At 42.3% G+C, this 20,462-nt stretch overlaps 1 protein-coding gene across 6 annotated transcripts in view; it reads left to right on the top strand.

Annotated features, from left to right (window-relative positions):
* Positions 1-19,969, top strand: part of PNPLA4 (patatin like phospholipase domain containing 4) — a 29,258-nt gene extending 9,289 nt beyond the window's left edge. For 3 of the 6 annotated variants that reach the window (XM_057495916.1, XM_057495917.1, XM_036932597.2), the window contains 3 exons: positions 6,456-6,521; positions 12,174-12,326; positions 13,066-19,969. In XM_057495916.1, the coding sequence (XP_057351899.1) occupies positions 6,456-6,521; positions 12,174-12,326; positions 13,066-13,206 (360 nt within the window). In that variant the 3' untranslated portion in view covers positions 13,207-19,969. The remainder of the gene's footprint in view (positions 1-6,455; positions 6,522-12,173; positions 12,327-13,065) is intronic. The other 3 variants (XM_036932593.2, XM_036932592.2, XM_036932591.2) reach the window with 2 other exon arrangements.
* The last annotated feature ends 493 nt before the right edge of the window (positions 19,970-20,462 follow it).

The following is a 20,462-nucleotide window of genomic DNA, read 5'->3' as shown; positions in this document are numbered from 1 at the left end:
CCTGTAGACTGTGTGTTAATCCAAGCTAGACAAGGGCAACAAAACATCCACGTATGCAGAATATTTCTCTCAAAACAGGGGGGGTGAGGTTCTAAGCCTCACCTCTGTTGATCCCCAGTTTCTCACCTGATGGCCCCCCTGCGACTGTGCCTGTCTTAGGTTGTTCCTCCCTTGAGGAATCTTACCCGTCTCTGGCTAACCAGTCATCTTCCGGGGCCATACAGGGAAATGTGAAGTTGGTAAGTGAGAGAGAAGCCATATTGTTCGAAAAGGTTAGCTTTTTACTTCTTTGCAGATTTATGCCCTGTGGCTTCTATGCCCAGCATTTGTCTTGAGGTATCTTTACCACTTGGAAGAATTATGATACTCGTAAATACCGGTGATTTTTAACCACCGTGTTGCATTTTATGTCTGTATTTATCATTAACTAATTTATTCTCTTACTAACTAGTTGGATTTTTCCAACATGCTAGCTAGGTTCTCCATTATCTACCAGCTGACCGCTACCTTTTATTACAGACAGGGTGCTTCTGTATTTGAACATCTAACTGGAAACCTCTGTGTGTGTGTGTGTGTGTCCATGCATGCACGCATGCATGCACACATTTTAAGTCCATGCATGCACGCATGCATGCACACACTTTAAGTCCTTTTTCTTATGCTTTATTGGAGTATTCCGCGTTTGATGTGCATGTCCAGGAGTTCCTAGCCAGGTCTGTCATTTCCCAGCAGTGTCCCCTGGGCCTAATTATGTTTGACCCTCAGTTTTCTCAACTGTGAAATGGAGATAAAAAGCTAATTAGTGTTACCCTGGAGAGCAAATTGAATGAAGCGCATAAAACTGTGCTTTAAACAGTGAAGCCCTATATGCCTGCTGATCACAGCCAATGTTTAGTAAAAAAACAAGATACTAAGCCAGTCACATGACTGGTCAGCACCGCTGTATGAGTCTGTCATGAAGTTTTAAATGATCAACTGCACACTGAGTAGAACTGACTTCCGCACATTTTGATCCTTTACTTTTTACTCGCCATCCTGTTCATGTGCCGCTCTGTACCTCTCATGCCGTGGGAAGTGGATTGCCACCTAATTTTACCACCTTTTGGCATTTGACTTTACACCTCTTTACTAACCGGCCTTCTTTTCTTAAATGTGCTTGTGTGATGATTCATACTTAAATTGTATTAATGAAGTTCACTTTCAGAGCCATGAAAAAAGTATTATTTCATTTGATATCTGTAGTGATACTTTGTTTTCTGAGAACCTCTCTTTCTCAGATTTTTCTGCTTATTTTCTGAGAACCTCTCTATTTTCTGAGATTCCTTTTATTTAGGATGGGTTTCCATAGTATTCTGAATCTTATGTCCAAGTGATTTAACTCCACGCTATGTTCTGGGTGTTTGCATAGCCCCCAAATCCGTATGTTCAATTCCTAATCTCCTATGGGGTGGTGTTAAGTGATGTGGGATCTGTGGGATGAGGTCATGACGGTGGGGCCCTCCTGAATGAGACCAGTGCCTTTATAAAAGAGACCACAGAGAGGTAACTCAGCCCTCCCAGTATGTGAGGACAGTGGGAAGGGGGTTCTCTGCCGGCACTGAATATGCCAGCACCTTGATCTTAGACTTCCCAGCCTCCAGAACTGGGAGAAAAGCAATTATTTGTATTGTTTATAAGCCACCTAGTATTTGGTGTTTTGGTAAGGCCGCCCAAATGGACTAAGATAGGAAATTGGTACCAAGGAGTGGGGGCTTCTGTAACAAACACATGGAAGTGGCTTAGGAACTGGGTGTAACGAGCAGAGGCCAGAAGGGTTTGGAGGTGCACAGTGCAGGAGCCCACACTGCCGTGAATGGACCTTTAAAGGAAGATCTATGAGGACCCAGAAAGGAGAGAAGAGCTGGAGAGGGAGCCTCCACTGTCTTAGCAAATACCTAGGGGGTTATGAGCAGAACGGCGGTACCAGTCTGGCTGTCAAAGGCCATGCAGAGGAGACCTGAGAGGGAAACGAGGACGTGTTATTGGAACAGTGGGAAGGCCATCCTTGTTAGTGGGTGACAAAGAACTCGGCTGAACTGCGTCTGTGTACTAGTGTTTCCCGGGAGGTGGACTTGCGAGCAATGAAATGAACCATTTGATGAGGCAGTTTCCAAGCAAATCATGGGGGGAACAGCCTAGTTCCTCTTGACTGTTTATGTAAAATGCACACAGAGAGAAATGACTTAAAAGCATAGCAGAACTTACACTATCTGGTACATTCTTCACCTCTTCTTGTTGAAAAGGGTGAGAGCCTCTTCAAGACAGACGGGACGGGTGTGGCCAAGGGATGTCTGACAAGGAGACTAGTTAGCCACCTACACAGAAGCCAGCGCTGTGATCCCACACAGTGGAACCCGTCAGGGACCCAGGGTCCAGCACAGGGCTGCTGCACAGATCCCCCCACCGGGCGACATCCAACAGGGCCTTGGGAGTGGGGCCGCCATGGTCCCCCCGGGCAAAGGCTGCCTGCACGCCAAGCTGTCTGTGAACCAGGAAACAGGACCTCACCAGATGCCCAGATGCTGGCCCCTTGATCTTGCATGTCCCCCCAGCCCTCAGAACTGTAAGAGATCGGTGTCTGTTGTTTCTAAACCACCCAGTTCATGGTACTTTGTAACAGCAGCCTGAGCACACTAAGGCCCTTGGGTTTGTTTCCATTTTTCATAAGACAGGTGTTCTAAGACAGACGTGAAGTCTTGGGGTGTTGATTCGTCCAGAATGTGTTTATGCCGGCCGTTCCCCTCCTCCCCAGTAGTGAGCACACTGAGACAGCGAAATGATTTTAAAATTAGCCATGCCACAGAGTGGTGGTGCTTGGCCACCTGCCTGAAGTAGTCCAAATCACTGGGTTCTTCATGCTTAAAACTGATGCACATATGTGGTCGGAGGCAATCTTTGGACCCGCGTGCATACTCTGTGATAGAGGTACTCAGGAAGGCTTTCGTGCAGAACCATGATCCTCTCGGGGAGAACCACCCTGCCTCCTCCGCTACGATGCCCTACATTTCCTTGCACAGAGAGAACGCTCTTCCAGCAAGATCTTCTCACATTTAGCCTTGTGAAGGTGAAATAAAGCCTGAATTTAAGATTGGTCATTATCTTGGGAAGACGGGTGAAGATAAATTTGAATCTGTCTTTGAATTTCAACTCCACCAGCAGGTGCTGAATAAACAGCCAGATTCTCATTAAACTCTACAGTAAACTTAAGGCATAAATGAAACTTGTTGAGACTTTATTCTCCAAGGAAGGCAAGCTACATAATTTTCTAAACACTCCTTTTCTATAAAATATAAAATGAAAAGAGCTGGTCAGAACGTGTATTGAATATGCCCTTGGCAATGTTTTATACAGTTGCTATAGGAAGTCACTAACTTTTATTTTTATCATTGTATATTCAGTAAGAATGAAACAAAACCCAGACCAATGGTTTAACTATATATAGTGCTTAAAGTACTAGGCCAACTTGGGGGGTGGGGGGTCTGCACACAGGTGCCTGACTCCTGCATCCCTGCTCCCAGCCCTGTGCTAGTGATATTTGGGGCCCACACTTCTGTGGGGTGGGAGCCGTCCTGGCCACTGTAGGTTATTTAAAAACATTCCTGGTCCCTTCCCACTAGACGCCAGTAGTACCCAGGACCCCCTCCCTGCCACCATAGTTGTGACACATGAAACTGTCTCCAGACATTGCTAAATGTCTCCGGGGAGCTAAGACCCACCCCCCGGGTGAGAACCCCTTCTCTAGATGGACTGGGATTTCCTGGTGAGAAGAATTTCACTGGGAAAACTGAGGTGAGACACAGTAAAAGCACATGTTCAAGCATCATACTTTATCAAGTGGCCTTAGAATGTCCATCTTTAGCTCCTTCTTTAGAAAAAATCCCTTTTTGCTTGCAATAAAATGCACGCTGACTATGTGTAAGAAAAGCCACTCAATTCTCAACTCTCAAAAGCTAATTTTCCCACTAAGGTGTGACAGAGCAAATACATTGATGGGGAGGAGTGATGGGCATTTTGTACTTCACTGCACTCTTCCTATCATTTAGAAGGATTCTTGCTGCTATTATCTGTAGGGAAGTAATTGGATAGCATTTTTCATCCAAACACCTCCAAAGAGTTCCAGGCATTAACTTGTGAACTTCACATGACACTTTGCCACGGTGGGAAAACCCACATAATTCTGGTTCTAAGGGTTGTGATTTTTTTTTTTTTTTTGCAGAGCACATACCTCCAATGCAGCATAGTGAAACAGATCATTGTATTTATAGAGCGTCCTCCATCCAGTCAGAAGGATCTGAGAACTGTGCTTTCACAATGCGTGCGCTATCCGCAAAGTGTTCCATGTACTACTGCCGGGCAATGTTGCATTTTGCCAAGTAACTTCATTAAGTAGCTGCTGTGTGCTTGCAAAACGTTATCTAGGGTCTGTAGTTGGTTTTTTAAAGGAGTAACCAGTTGATGACAGGGTCAAACCGAGTAACGGTGCATGCAGTGTCCACAAGTGTAAACAGCCCCTCTCTGAAAACCACTAGATGTCGTCAACGCTACCAGTGGGCTGGTAACGTCGGGACCCAATATGCTCAGTTTCTATCCTGTCTCCCCCCTGACCTCCCACAAAACGCCTGCGATGATCCTCATTCCTGCTCCACCTCGTGGTGGAAGAAAAGTGTGGTTAATGTAGTGCCGCTCTATCACAGCTGCCTGTTGGAAGCCGAGATTTGGAGACGGATGCCTAAGTACAGGAGTATCTGCCTTGACCCTTCTTCGTAGAAGGTTGGAAAATCTTGTGCAAGGTTGTCATTGTGCCTTGGGTTAACGCTGCACTGTCCACATCTTGCGCTTCCTCATGCCTGCATTTTCATTTTCTTCCAGAGGCACAGATCACATAGCTTGTTCTGCACTAACACCAACCTGGCACAGCACGGCTGTGTAACACATGTCACATACTTCCTTCTTCCCTGCCTAAGTCCTTGTGTTGGGCTGTTACACCACTGAACATGCTATTGCCCAAACCTGATGCCCCAGATGCTTCTGGGCCACGTGGCAGGAGTTTGTGGCTGTGGGAGCCGTTACAACCTGGCCCTCTGCCCTCTGTGGGGCGTGTGCCGCCAGCCCCTCACTGATCCCACTGTTGAGAGTGGAGGCAGAGCAGCAGGGCTGTTCCTACCATGGAGAAGGGGATGCACCACTGGGTAGCTATGGAGCACTGGCTGACCTCACAAGGAGCCGTAGACCCTGTCCCTTTCGGTGGGGAGGGCCTGGGTGTGTTCTAGGAGGAGCCACTGCATGAGAGAGGAAGCCTGTGCAGAGCCCCAGGCACAGGAGGCCAACATCAGTGGGTGCCCGCAGTGCCGGCGTGCTACCCAGGCAGGGTCTGTCCCTAAGATTCACGTTACCCCGGCCACTGGCCTGTCACTCAGCTGCGGTTCAGAATGAATCTGCCTCTGAGAGCCAACCTTAGCAATCAAACCTGTAAAATTGTTTCTTTGGAGAAAATGCCCTCTGAGTTCTCATGAGTTCCCAATAGTTCTAAACTGATGATTCACAAATCAGTTTGGGGGCCATAATCCATCTGATTAATATATACCAAAACAAAATCTCATGAAATCTTGGATGACAAACAGCCACACAGTATTTGCTTATCGGTTGAAAGATTATAGCTTAAATATTCAGTATCTACTGCTGTGTCTTTCCAAATGAAACAATAGTGATTCAGAACCTACACTGCAAAATAAATTGTATACATGTCAGAAAAGCTCCCAGAACCCAACTTGTGTTGGAGGAAATGGTAATATGTTAAACGGCCATCTTTTCAACTTTTTTAATGGAAACTAAACCATAACTGCTGTCCACACCTGCCACTGTCTCATTATCATCCGTCCCATGCCACCAGCACATAAGATGTGTTTGTCCCTCAGCGACATCCTGGTGACATACATGAGAACATCCCTGAGCTGCAGCCTCTGCCCCCCTGTAATGACCCGAGGGGTTTGTTCCTGTGCAAAATGAGAGTGCAACTGTAAGATGATCTTCACAGTATACGACAGAACATTGTGAATAGTTTATTTGCAACTCGTACACACTCAAGAACTTCGACGCATATGGACCTAGTTTTGTAATGACTTGGCTGCCCAATTTCACATGCCAGTTTTACTCAGGCAAAGTTGACTGAATCAGAGAACACTGAATTGCACTTAGCTCTTTAGGGTCTTCCCAGGGATTAAAACACTGTCTTCTCTTTAAGTGTGTCCCGTTGTGCACTTGAAATACAGGGAACTTATTTAAGGTTTTACAGTATTTTTTAATTTAAAATTAAAAAAAAATTTTTAATTTAAAATTTCACCAGAATACCATGTCTGATCTGTTGGATAAGTGTCGGTGCCTATATCCTGAGCTGTGTCTTCATTTTCTCCTTCTAGGTTCTCCTGGCGAGCAGCTTCCTGCCCATTTATGCAGGACTGAAGCCAGTGGAATACAAGGGGCAGGTAGGTCCTCATAACTGACCTGTACCAGTAATTTCTGTATTAATACCTTTCCTCTGAAGGAGCTGATGTTACAGTTGTTCTGGCGGCTCCAAATCAGTTCATGTAATTTTTTTCCCCACAAATAGCTTTGTTTCTTGCTTGATGTATCCAGCCACAGAAGGCCGATGTGCCGACGTCCTTCAATGTTGATCGCTGAGTACCAGCCTGATGTCCTCCCACAGTTTAAGAGGGTTTCGAGGCCAAGGTATTCTCGAGCATCTTCCCATCTCTAGGGAAACGCGAACTTTTGCTTTAAACATCGTTTTGCTGTGGGTCTGAGCTTTGCGTATGGTTTGGACGACATAAAAATTTCCACCGTGCTGAAGACACCTCTCCTGTACTAGATTTTAATGTCTTTAGGGAGCTCAGGTCTTGATTTGATTGATGGCTTCAGTCATTTCCCTGAAGGGACAGAGTTTGTGGCAGCGGGCGGGGCTGAGAAGACTCGGCACCACTTCCGTTCGCACAGCGGAGCCCTGGCAGCAGAGAGCCTGCGGCTCTGGCCAAGATGAGCTAAGCCCACCCTCTGCTCCTGTGGTTTTTATTAAACACACGAACTTCCTGGATTCCACATCTGGTACTACCTAGGTAGGTATTGAACATACTGGATTTTTAAAATATTTCTTTGTGAACCTAATATTTTTATTTAAAGAAATCTTTTATTAGTGACTTAGAAGTATCACACTTTCATAAGGCTGATGATTACAACAAATAGTAAACAGTATGGTTCCTTCCTAAACTGTGTACCAGTTGTTTGAAGTGCTAAGATGTCTTTGAAAACTGCTTCCTTTTCCTAATTTTAAAAGATTTCATTAGCTCTTGCTGGCTGCAGCCTCTAAGACCATATTTAGCCCCCTATTTATAGTAAATACTCATTAACAGTTGAATAAATGAATGAATGGAAATAACCTGAACTTCAGTCAAATATTTTTTCTAGTGAATCTTCCTTTAATACACATGGCCTCTTTCTAGTGATCAAATAAGCTACGGGAATATGCATACTCTCAGAGCACATTTTCATAGGTTCTCGTCATCATTTCGAATAAGAATGAGGATTTTCAAGAGGAATTCTTAATAACTCACTTTTTGAGAGATTAGCATTAACATTGACAAGTGACTGAAGTATCAAAATAACAGACAGAATAAGATAATCTCTGGAATTGATATACACAGATCACAAGAAAACCTGTGGGTTTCTTTTCTTTTTGTCTAAGTTAGAATTCAAGTAATATTTTGACTGTATTATATAGAGAAAACATATCATTGAGTTATTCTAGTCCATTGAGCCTTTTGCATGGTTATTATTCCTTTTGTTATTGACATATCTGGGAAAAAGAATTGTGGATTACTCTATTACTATGCATTTGTATAAAATGACTACTATAGTCCTCAGGGTTCTATTTCTTCATGTTTTACACATTCTACATGGATATGTGGCTCAATCCCCAACACAGCAAACAGTGGTAGTTGGCCTGGCAACCAGCTAGATTTGGTTTAATGGAAACCTGGTTCTCAATTTGCAGAATGGAAGATCTTCTTTTTCAGCAACTATCTAAACATTTTTGCATTGTCTATTTGACTTTTAAAAAAACATATTAGTTTTCCAGGGAATGTTTTCTATATAGCATTTAAAAGAATGTTAACTGCTCAGTAACTCCAGCATTTTCTCCAAAATTGGATATACAAGAATCACTGGGTAACTTTCAGAACTTAAGGCAGCCATGTACAAGTTATTATTTAGCAGAAGTCAGTACCGCAGGGATCCTCAACCTTTGCTTAAAAATTGTATATATTTTAACCTGTCTCCCTTTCATTGAAAAATCTCACCTGTCTCTTCTCTCCTCCTGTATTTCTTCCAAATTCTCCCAAATGGGAGATTGTGACCTGTACCCTAGGGGGTGCATATCTCCTGGTCTCTCTCTCTCTCCCTCTCCCCTATTTTAAGAATCACTAACCAAGACTGTTCTGTTGGTAAGACTGTGTGTTCTCTTTGTCGTGAAGGCAAAGAAGATACGTTTGCAAAAACAAAGTAATTTTTAAAACCACCTTTACTTCCTCTGGGCTCTTGTTCCTCACCTTGCAGAAAGCCATTCTGAGGCCGCCCTGCCTCCATGACACATACTGTAATTTACAGGGGGTGAAAAAGAACAGTGAATTGCGGTGAGAAGATAGCTGCACCCATTTTTGAGGCATACTCTACAGCAGGGGTCCGAAAATTATTTTCTATAAAGCATGAGGCAGCACATATTTCTGGCATTGTGCAACATACAGTCTCCATCGACACAATCATTCAACATTGCTTTTTTAGTGGATAAGCAGCTCTAGACAGTATATAAGCAAAAGGGCATGGTTGTGTGCCAGTAAAACTTTATTTACAAAAAGCGCTGTAGTTTTCCAACCACTGACCCAGAGAAAGGAACCCTGCAAGCCTGAATTTCCTTTTCTGTAAAATGAGGAAACTGAATTTACTAGCATGACCTTCCTACCCAATGGCGCTCTAGTAAAGATTATATTAAGTGGTATGTGAGAAACTGTTTTATAAACCCTTAGGCCCTGTGCCATGGTATTTATAATAATTACAGATGTCAACATCTCATTCATTCTTCTAACAAAGTATTTTTTTTATTCACTTGGTTTTTGAGCAAAATGCACCCAAAGGAAACGCAGCCCTGCATGGGCTTGTTACGGGGAAGGATCCCAGCATCCAACACCCATCAGGCGCGCATTGTATGCTCTACAACTAGTTGCAGAGAGAATAAATAGACCATTTCAGTAGACACTGCCTCCCTGTCAAGTTTCCCCCTTCTGTTATATAATAAGAGTTGCTTGGATTCCTAAACCTTGGGTCATGTTTTCACATGTGCCCATAACACGTCAGTGTGGAAGGCAAAGTTTGACATGTGCTGGCAGATGTACGACCTCACCCACTGGGAGTCACAGGTACTCTGTTATCGCTTCAAAGTGACTCCGTTCATTCAGGTTTCAAGGCTGCAACCTTTTGGGAGCAGTCACAGCAGACCCCCACCCCACAAGCAGGGGTGAGTTTTTATTTTCTATTGCACAGTTGTTTTTTCAAAACTGGTTGGACTCAAGCAGTCGACTGGAATGTGGAGCACTTTTGGAATGCGCTCAGAGATGGAAATAAAGTATAGTAGGACAAGTGACCGCCACCCTGGGGCCAGCAGGAAGTGTGATTGTGAAACACACTGTGCCGGAGATTCCTGCACATGTTTGCACTTCACTTTCCTCTGGATGACCCTGCTGTGCACTGAAAGCTTACCCATGCGGGACGAAGCTGTCGTGGCGTGAACCAGCGCAGTTTTTGAGCTTTTATATTTTGTTGAGGAAGATTCTGGAATCATAGAAGCTCATGGCAGTAGCTACCAATGTATGGAAGGCTGCCTGCAATGTGGAAATGTGAGAATGACTTGCAGGAATAGGTAGCAAACAGCCAGAGAATGTATGGACAGAAGTATGTAAATACAGCATGGTAAACTATCAGGCATGAGATATAAAATATTTCCACTGTTCATTTCCAGGTCGAGGAATGTTTGCTGCTGTTCTGTTGTTTCCAGATATGTTGCTGGAATCAGCATGCCTGGGCAAACGTGTGGTGGTCAGGAGTGGCACAGCTCAGGAGAGCATAAATCAGGAGTAAGGTTCACTGCAGTTTAGACTCTCTGAGCTGCTGGGGGTTATGGCTTTCGGAAGAGCTAGTAACATTGCAAATTTAATCAAGTCATTTGATAAGCTGTATGTTTTCCACAGTCATTTATCCAATCAGAATAAGCTAACAAGAGCGAACAAAATTTGGAAAAAGGATTTTCAATTCCCTGAAACAGCAGTCATTAACCCCATGGTAAATTAGAACATTTTGCAATTCAATGAGCCAGATTGCCCTTCTTTTCCCTTAAGTTGAATAAGTCAAATAAGCTCTTACTTAAGTTACATGACACATGGTACATATTTTGAATTTCCCTTGATGAATCCTGTACACATTTCCACATCACTGCTGAGATATTCTATTGAGAATATGAAAGGTAATTTTGGACGGTGTCTTTGTTTCTTTTGTAGGTATTAACTTATTCTAGAAGTTGGTACCCATGCCTGTAGCTATCAGGAAAAAAAAGAAAGCTGTGGGACAATAGGGCGCAGACCTGGATACTCGGGGTCTTCTTACCACAAACCTCCATTTCTTAAACTGTTTACAGATCTATATATACATATGCCTAAACATATATGCACATACATGTGTTAAATATACCCAAACACATATGAATATGTGTCTACATGATATGGATAAAATAATAACACATGAACTTTAAAAAAGAATGTTAATATGCAAATTATCCAGGTGAGTTTCATTTAAATCTAATCTACTTATGTTTTCTCCTCCACCAAATGCAAGTTCCCTTAAAAGAAATTTTCAACACTGTCCCTTTTTATTTAGTTACTTTTAGAATAAATGTTTACGTTTAGGGGTGTTGGTAGTTGGTCAGTGCCATGACAGACAGTGAAGCACCCATCATTTAGACACCAGCTTTAGAAATAAAAACGAGAAAGACATTAAAAAAAAAAAGACACCTTAGAGAAAATGGATGTTTTCACTGAGATGAGGATGTTTTATTCTCACCTCTTTCTCCTTCCCTGCTCCACCTTTGTGCTGAACAAAACAGCTTTGTTTTTTTTCTCCATGACATTTTAAATGTTCCAGCGAAATAGAGTATGCAAACTTCTCCACTCGAGTCCTTTGTGAGGGGCTCTCAGCCACTACCAGATGTCTTTGTTTGTTCCCTTTTGCACATCAACTGAAGGATATTTCCAGTGGCAAATATACCTTGGAGATTATTTTATGTTTGTTTACTGTTAGAGTTGATTATGTTAGTACATCAGTTCAAGGATGGATGGAGACTCTTGCCTTGAAGTTGACAGCATAAGGAATCTCATCTGTGTTTCTTTGCTTGTACTTATCAGCATACACTTCTGCAGAAGCCTCTAGAAGCTTTTCTCACCTGCTGTATCCATCCCCCCACTTTGGGCATGAGTCTGAAAGCCTACAATTTCTTATAAGTCATGTTTCTTTTTTTATGCAGCTCTTCCCATTCTTTATGGCTTTAGACCTCAGGTACTCAGGAGCCACTTTGGAAATAGAGGAATTTCTGGTTGTTCTATTAATTTTTAAGTATATAGAGAAAATGCTGGTTTCCGGTTCTTATAATAAAAATGGAACGTTGTATGGTTGTGCATGGTTTGATCTGTTTGTCAGCAGTAAACTTGGCTTCCACTTGTGTTCAATAATAAATCCTCTCCTCATTACACACGTCTTACGCCTGCACCGTCATCCATAAAATCTAAAGTACATCTTAGGTTAAATAATCGAGTTAAGAGGTTTCCTGATTCTATTGAGTTCTTAACATGTAGTAGATTGTATGTGTTCAAAGGAAAGCAAAACAAATCTCCAAGTGGGTTAGTCCTCGTAAGCAGTAATTTGAGAACATATTCAAGGCATGGATTGTATTAGATGGAGAAGCCGACTGAGGGGTCTGTTCTCCTTTCCTGCACATGGGCTGTGTGTTGCTGACGTCTTCCCATGAGTGCTGTTTCCTTCCACAGAAGTGGATGGATGGAGGCCTCACCAACAGCCTTCCCATCCTGCCTGTAGGCCGGACAGTGACTATCTCCCCCTTCAGTGGACGATTAGACATCTGCCCGCAAGACAAAGGGCTGCTGCACCTGTACATTAACATCACCAATCAGCACATAAAGGTGAGTAATACATTGAGTGCTACTTCAAGGGAACCTAGTCCCCTGAAAGTTTACACATGCTTGCAAAACTTTGGATTGTGTTGATAATTTTATGTATAAATTGTACCTTCTCAGTATTGTTTTTACTACTTTCCAATATGTATCATGCATGTGGACCTTGGTGTGTCTAGACTGTGTGTGTGCAATCCCTTCACAGTTTATTAACTGTCTGTCTGTGAAATGTTTTCTGTTCCTTCACTTCTTTTTCTGGTCAATAGATTTGGTGGGATTTCCGTGCAATGTTAAATAGATTGTGTAAAAAGATGGAGATAATTAAGTATGCAAAAATACTGGAGAAAAATTAAGGACTCACTGAATAATTTACATAACAATCTAACTCCCTTAATCTAGTCTCATAGTTCTCAACCAGGGCGAGATCCCTAGGAGGCATTTGGATCTGTCTGGAAACAGTTTTGCTTGTCACATCCAGGAAGTCCTTCTGGCATCTGGGGGGAGCCCAGGCTTGCTGCTCAACACCCTTTTGTAAAACACAGGACACCCCACAACGAAGAAATATCTGGCCCAAAACGGCAATAGTAGAAGACTAGTCTATACATGGAGTTAACCTTTTAAGGTTAATTCTTTTCCTAATTTTTTAAAATCACTAATTGCATCTATAATATGAAAGCTTAGGTTTGAAATAATGCACATTTACCTATACTTTAATATCCTATGGCTTCAATTTGTCTTTCTATTCTAGCTGTCCGTGGCAAACTTGGTGAGGTTTAGCCAAGCCCTCTTCCCACCAAGCAAGAGGAAAATGGAATCACTGTATCAACATGGGTTTGATGACACCATTGAGTTTTTACTTAAAGAAAATTGGTTTGAACAGAATGCTTAAACGTCGATGACACAAAACAGATATCACACAGTTTTTGATGGAGACTTGTAATCAAATCGTTTTTTTAAAAAAAAATTCAGGATTCCCCATTACCAGTTTCTGTAACATTCATAATTATTTTTATTATTTGAATTATTACTTGGTACAAGGAAATAAGAAGCATTTTGCTACAATTCGGCTGTTTCATTAGGACACAGTCAGGTGATAAGGAAACCTTTCCAGAGAACAATCGCATCCTTTGAAAGGTCCATTTAACATTTAGGAGGGCAGGCTGTCTGCGTAAACCATGGAATGCTGGAAATGGAGGGCCGCCGCCTGCACGCTATCTTTACAGGGAAGGAGGCAGCATCTTAGACACGAAACAGTATTTCCGTGAGACACCAGTGCCCTGTAGTTCCAGAACAGAAGGAGCAACTTTCTCAGGCTGAACTTTTCTCCGGGCCGAACCCCAGTGTCCGAGGCAGGGAGGGGAAGGACTGGAGCAACGGGCAGCACCACTAAGGCTTTGAGGAGGGGTGGAGGAGCAACGGCTTGCTGTTCACAGCTGCTGTGCCTGGTAGGCTGGTGGACTGGTAGGCCAGGAGCCCACGAGGTTTTGACACTAGGTCTGTTTTCCTTATTCTTCAGTAGTTTCCCCTTCCCACCTTACTCCTTCCAAATCCACCCTCCAGCTAAGGTGGTTATCAGGCTATTTTGATGCGTCCTTGTTCTAAAGCCTAGGCTGCCGTTCGTGTTCTCTGTACATCTCTCTCTGTCTCTCTCTTTCTCCTGTGTCTTGGGCTCTCTGTCTCTCCATCTCTTTATTTGCTCCCACAAGGCCACACCTCAACAAATACTTAGCCTTTAGTTTACATACTCTATCTATTTATGCTAGGAACTCAAAACAGGTAATACACTACTAAACACAAGGGACCAGGTCAACCAAACAGCCTGGTAAATAAGGATCATATCCACAATAATCATTCACGTATTGTTTTTATATCATGTTCTACTGATCCCAGGTCTTACATTTTTTGAGCAGTTGTCCTATCATTTTGAGGACCGCATATGAGTTTATACTAATTCATATACACTGTCTTAAAATCGTTTCCTTGGGGCTTTGCCAAGCATGAACTCTTAATTACTTAAGAAGCAGTTAGAAACAAACCAGTTTAATTGCTTGTCTTTAACTGCTTTGCATTTCTCTTTCTGCCATTTGAAGCCATTGTTTAAATCAATTTTATGGTTCTTAAAAGCCCCCAATACACAATGTTTAGCACATAAACACTGACAATTGCCTCCTTTCTGCCAAGTCCTGCAGAGGCTCAAGGTAGAGTCGTCAAGGTAGAGTCGTCGCACCTCTTGGACTGTGTATGTTTTTCTGACTCTAGCAAACGCAGTTAAATCTTCACATTGTTCTAGTGAGTGACATGATGGGGATAGATACTCAGTTCATTCCTGCATCTGCTTATTCACTGGATTCTCCTCTTTTACCACTTTCTGGGACCATTCTATTTGTAGAAAGTTTAGTAAATTGTTTATCTGATGCTTCCTCTGAGCAAAAACAAGCCTAATTGTGTTAGACTTTTAAAAAGTATTTTGTCCCTAGTTTATATGTCTTTGACCTTGTTGGTAGATGGTACTTGCCTTGAAAACCACTGTAAGTTCATGGACACGGCAGTGCACTGGCTTTCTAACGCGAGACACAGGTGGCATTGCGACGCAGCCCGCAGTTTGTCTGCTCCAGGGGACACTGTACCAACTTCTCACGAGAGGCAAGTCACAGAGCGTGCTCTGGGGTGCGAAGGCTGTGTCCGCATGCATCTGTGCTAATGGGAAACACGCATCAACAACAGGCTCTGCCCTATTATTGGGATCAGCATTTTGAGGCGCTGTAGAACTGGTGTGTGGAAAGTCTGAAGAGACTTTCTGACCCAGATCCTGATATGTTTGCAGGGTAATTACTGTGACTGGCGGCTTGATAAGTTCCCAGTTCCCTACTGGGGTAATTTCCTAATATCTTTACATTGTCATTTAAAATTTCCCTGGTCTTTCCTTTCTTCTTTTCAGTAACACTCTTTACATTGTAACTATGGTAACCCGCAGCTTGCACTGCCAATGAGAGAACATAGATTTGGTTTCTAAGTTCAATAATGCTCTAAAGGAGCGAGCGGTGGATTAAACACAAAACGAAACAAAACAAAAAACTGTTAGTTCTAGTTTCACAATATTGGACGTGGCGCGTGTATAGCAGAAGTTTGCAAAGAAGCCGTTGAACGGCTCTGGGCATTTAATTATGAATCTAAACAGACAAGGGCACTTGAAATGGACAGAGTTTGGTTATGCTGCTTTTAAATTTTTTCTGATGATTAAAACAGACGCATATAATTACTTCCCTTTTTGTAAGTGTTAATCATAGAAAGTTTTCGGATCTAGTCTGTTCTTTTCATAGTTGAGGAACCAATAATTAGCAAAGTTCAGGGTTTTGAGGTTATTCTCGCTCAAGCTCTATCTATACTATAGCAAAATAAAATTGAAAGGTGAAGTAATTATCCACATAACTCAAAGCAGGAGAAAAGGCGATGATTGCAGATTAGGAAAAGATGATTTAAAAAAAAAAATAATCAGAGCAACTACTAATTACTAGTACTTATAGTACTGTATACTTATGTATTATATATAAGTACTTATACTAATAAGTACTAGTAATTATTAGTTTAGTTAGGCTGAAATTACCATGTAATTGCTCAACTCTGCACTTAACCTTGGTTACGTTGATGTCTGCCAGGCTTCTCTCCTAGAATGTTACTCTGTCCTCCTTTGTCATTAATAAGTATCTTATGGGGAAGTATTTCCAACATTATATAACGATCTCATTCTTCATCAGGTTTTCAATTTTATCTACACGGACTCACGGTTTCCTGCTTTTTCCCAGGAAATAGTATCTGCTACGCTCCTCATTTCTTTTGATGTGCGAGTGGCCCTCAGCTTGCTCAGTAGGACCTGTTCTGGTGGACGGCTGTGCCCTTTGATGGCTCCTCATCATTCTCTGACCAGTGCTTTGCTTTCTGGAACAACATTCTCCAGGCTTATCTTGTACTTTTGCTTCCCCCATTCTGGAATCAGTCGTGTCTCTAAGGGCTGTAATTCTTTTAATAGAAAATGGCATTTATATTTACGGTGTGTATAAACCAAATTTACTACCCAAATGACAATATTATTGGTGTAATGCTGCTCCCAGGTCCTCTCAGTGAATAGAGTTAGGAAATTTGCAGGCATATGGATGTGTGCGTGCATGTACCGACATTTACATCTATATTTATCTATGTATCTGTCAATGAATCTACCCACCCATCACTTATCTATGTATCTACCTATTTCACATATATGTAGAAGCTGTCCTTGCTTGCCTACCTGATGGTGATGTCTGTCTGTCCATTGTTCAATAATTGCATTCTGATAGGGCAACAATAAAATTCTAAATTAAGCCACTATGCGAATTGCCTAAAAGAAGGAAGAAAATTCTTGTCATATGCATTAAAATAAATAAATTTTAGTATGCATGTTAGATTAATAAAATAGCGGCACTCAGTTAAGAATAAAAAGTTTCAATAGAAAATGATTCAAAAAAATCGTTCATGGTTAAATGACAAGCCTGTGCCTTATAATAAACTGTGAAAGATATTACAATTAAATAAGGAATAAGAGAAGATGCCTGACATCTCTGCTATTAAGAAAAGGGTTCTAGAAACTCTAGAAAATACAGAAAGATAAATAAAAGCTGGGAAATGTAAAAAATAACAAAACCGTTATCATCTGTAAGTTGTGCAAGCGCTGTGCACATGACCTAATGCACCATAAATCCTCAACAGTTAGGGATAAAAATGAGTCAGTGCCTAAGAATGCAAGATAATCAACTAGAAAAGTGTTATGAGAAGTTAAAAACTATCCATGCAAAAAATCTATAGTAATAGATGAAAATTGATACTACTTTTATACCAGCAGAATGTAAAACATGAAACAATGCATCCACAATAGCCAAAAAGTCACATAACTTCTAAAAACTGTGCCAGACACATGTGAAAGTTCTGCACATTTACCTGCTTCTGCAACGATGACATCTAATGTTCCAGAATGGGGAATGAGGTTCTGGGTGGTGTCTGGTCTCACATCACATCACAAATTTCACACATTCCATCACACTGTCAGTATTTTTGTTTTCAAAATGTGACAAATGGATGTTAAAGTTCACCTGGCAGCATAAATGCTCAATGACAGCCCAGAGAGATGAAGTAATTTTGTAGCCTTAGCCTTAATATCTTCAGTGAATTTTCTCTTAGTGTCTTTTTTCCATTTTTTCTAAGGAGGCATTAGAGATGTTTCTTATTTAAGAGAAGTCAAATAAAGAGATCACTTTTAGGACAGTTAACTGTCAAAAGTTTTTAGTGCATGTGACAGAAGCCCAGTTCGAATTACATTTAGCCAAAGAAGAATAAAGGAATAAAGGAATGACTTGTTCATTTGGCAATACAATCTAGGGTGTATCTGGCACATCTCGACACAGCTGCTCAGACATAGTCATCAGATAGCATCAGTCTTTAGAACAGGGTCTTTCCAGATGGTGAAGTAAGATGCTCTCCAAGCAAAGCTCATGCTTTACCATATAAATGGACAAAGTGCATAGGGAGGATTTTTCTTAATAGGCCTAATAGAAAAGTCCAAGAGAAAATTCTGGTTGGGTATGACTGGGTCTTGTGCCAGCCATGATCTCCTGTGGGCTTGGAGGCTGGATACTCTTGACAGTTCAGGCTAGGAGCCCACATTCTCCTCTTTGACCTGAGGCCCAAATAATATGGAAAGAGGTAAATAATGAAGTACTTTTATTTCTGGCTTTTCTAAAGAATAAAACAGTACTCACACAGTAGAGCTATTTAAAAAATCTCTTGCTCCAAAGAAGCCCAAGTTGGAGAGTTTCATCATATGAGTAGCCAACTGTGTGGCATTCAGCAGGGAAGGCCAGTAAGATGGGGCTGGAAAAGCCATCGATGGACTGTCAGAGTTGGGTTTTGTGGAGGGATAGACTCAGGAACCAGAGGGGAAGCCCATAAAAGTATGTAGACAAGAGACCAGTCTTTAGCTTTCAAATGACAGCTTGCCAAAAAATTAAGTTTTTGAGCGATAATCCTTTGGGGTCTTGCTTTAACGGAGCGTCCCTTGGCAACTTGTGAGAAGTGCAGGGCCTCAGGCTTCATCCCCCACCTAACAGACAGAATCTGCATTTTAACCACTGTCCCAAGTGATCCATTGAGTTTTGAGAAATGCTGCTTAGAGGGTGGTTTCCACGGTGAAGGGAGTAAGAGATCGTTCTAGGAGGGTAATACATGGCAGAGGATACAGACAGTATTGCCATGATTTTATAGACAGACTTTTTTTCCTAAGATGTTTGATCTTAAAGGGATGGAGAGAGGACAGCAGACTTGGAAGTTAGATGTATGGTAGATGTTGTATTTGGTTGGTGAACATAGGGAGACAGGGAAGGAAGAGTTGGGTGTGTTTGCCAGCAAACAAGGAAGGCCCCGTGTGGAGGAAAGGAAGAGAGAACAAAGGGAACCCATTTGGGGGCAAATTTCTGATGAAAGTTGGCACCGGCCAGATCACAAACTGGATGGAAGACAGAACGCTTTGAGAGAGGCATGATCTCAGGAAGAGGAGACATTGGTGATAACAAACATTTTTGTGTGGTAAAGTGAACAGGGTGCTGGGCTTTCATCTCAAAATAAAACGCAGATCATCTAAGTTTAGAACAGCTGTGCGAAAAAATGTGAGTCTGCCAGGCCAGCTGAGACTATTTTGATTGTTAGTGAAACCAACACACTGCCTTTATGGCTTTTCCACCACGGTTAGGTAGCTGCCACCTAGACAAAGAATCAGGGCTGCAATGGTAAGGACTGGGCAAACAGCAAGTGGAAGGTTCTGGAGGGAAGGGACCTAGGAAGTAACAAAGCTCTCCAGTGTCAACCACCCCAGGGTCAGCTGCTCTGGGTTTTGTTTGGACAGAATAATGGATTGGAAGAAGTGACGGTTGAGTCTGGGAGAGAAACATGGAAATACCACAGTTGCAAGGTGTTTTCTTTGTAATGCAAAATTCCAAAAAAACGTTCTATACCTAGAACTGTGCTGGTAAGCAAGTTTCTAAATGCATTAGAGACAGTCGCTTTACCTTTGACATTAAAAGTAAATGAAAATACAAATTCCATTATCATTTGAGGGAAAAGTCTATTAATAAGTGATTGGGGATTCTGCAGTAACATATTTTAATGATTAGTAGTGATAACATTTGTCTTTCTACCTCCAGTGGTAGAATCTCCTCTGCAGTTTACTTAATCATGTGAAATATTCATAAAATAGTTTACATGTTATTTTTATTACACTCAACTTTTACAAAACTCTTAGTTTTCAAGTTCTATTAAATTAACTTTAATATTTAAAAAGAGCCCTTAGCAAATGTTTGCTAGTAAAGTCACCTTCCTGCCACCACGTTGCGATAAAAGTTTTGCTCCTTGCTTCTGCTCAAATACCACAGTTCCCCGGACCCTTCTCAGAACCATCCAGTCACCTCCCCGTCCACATGGAGGAAGGGAAGTGCATCCAGTGGGGGGTACCACCAGCTTCTCATAACCAGTTCGTTAAGTCATCCTGTGCTTATCCCAGCCCCCTTCCCTCCCTCTTGCTAAAGTGGAGAGAAGGTCTCTGCCCCTCTCCCAGCCAGCGTTTGTGCATTTCTCGCAGCCTGCCGCTCATCTTCTATCTATTCCCCTTCATCAAGGACCTCTCCCTTTTTCTCCTTAGTACGTTCCATCACTAACAGGCGTCACCGTCTCCCACGCCACACGTACAAAGTTCACCTGCACCTCCCCGCCTTGAGACACCACCATGTCTCTCTACTCACCTTCAGAACAAAACTCCTCAACTTGTACCACCGCCACCTCCATTTAACCACTTCCTATCGACCCCCTTCCTTCCTGGTCTGCCTTTTGCCCCCATCCCTGTATCCCAACTGCTCCTGCTAGGATCACACAGAGGGGTCCCAGAGACAAACTCCGGGGGCATTTCCCTTTCCTTATCCTACTTGATGTCCTGGCAGTATTTGACCTACTGTCCGCATAGTAGTCTCTCTCCTGTGTCACTGGCTGCCGTCCCCCGACACCCTGCTGAAACTTCTCCCTTCCACGCGCCTCTCATATTGGGGCGTCTCAGTCACCTTGCCAGCCCGCACC

Source organism: Manis pentadactyla, chromosome X (genome assembly GCF_030020395.1).
Source record: "Manis pentadactyla isolate mManPen7 chromosome X, mManPen7.hap1, whole genome shotgun sequence".
Taxonomy (NCBI): Eukaryota; Metazoa; Chordata; class Mammalia; order Pholidota; family Manidae; genus Manis; species Manis pentadactyla.
This window is presented reverse-complemented; position numbering and strand designations above follow the sequence as displayed.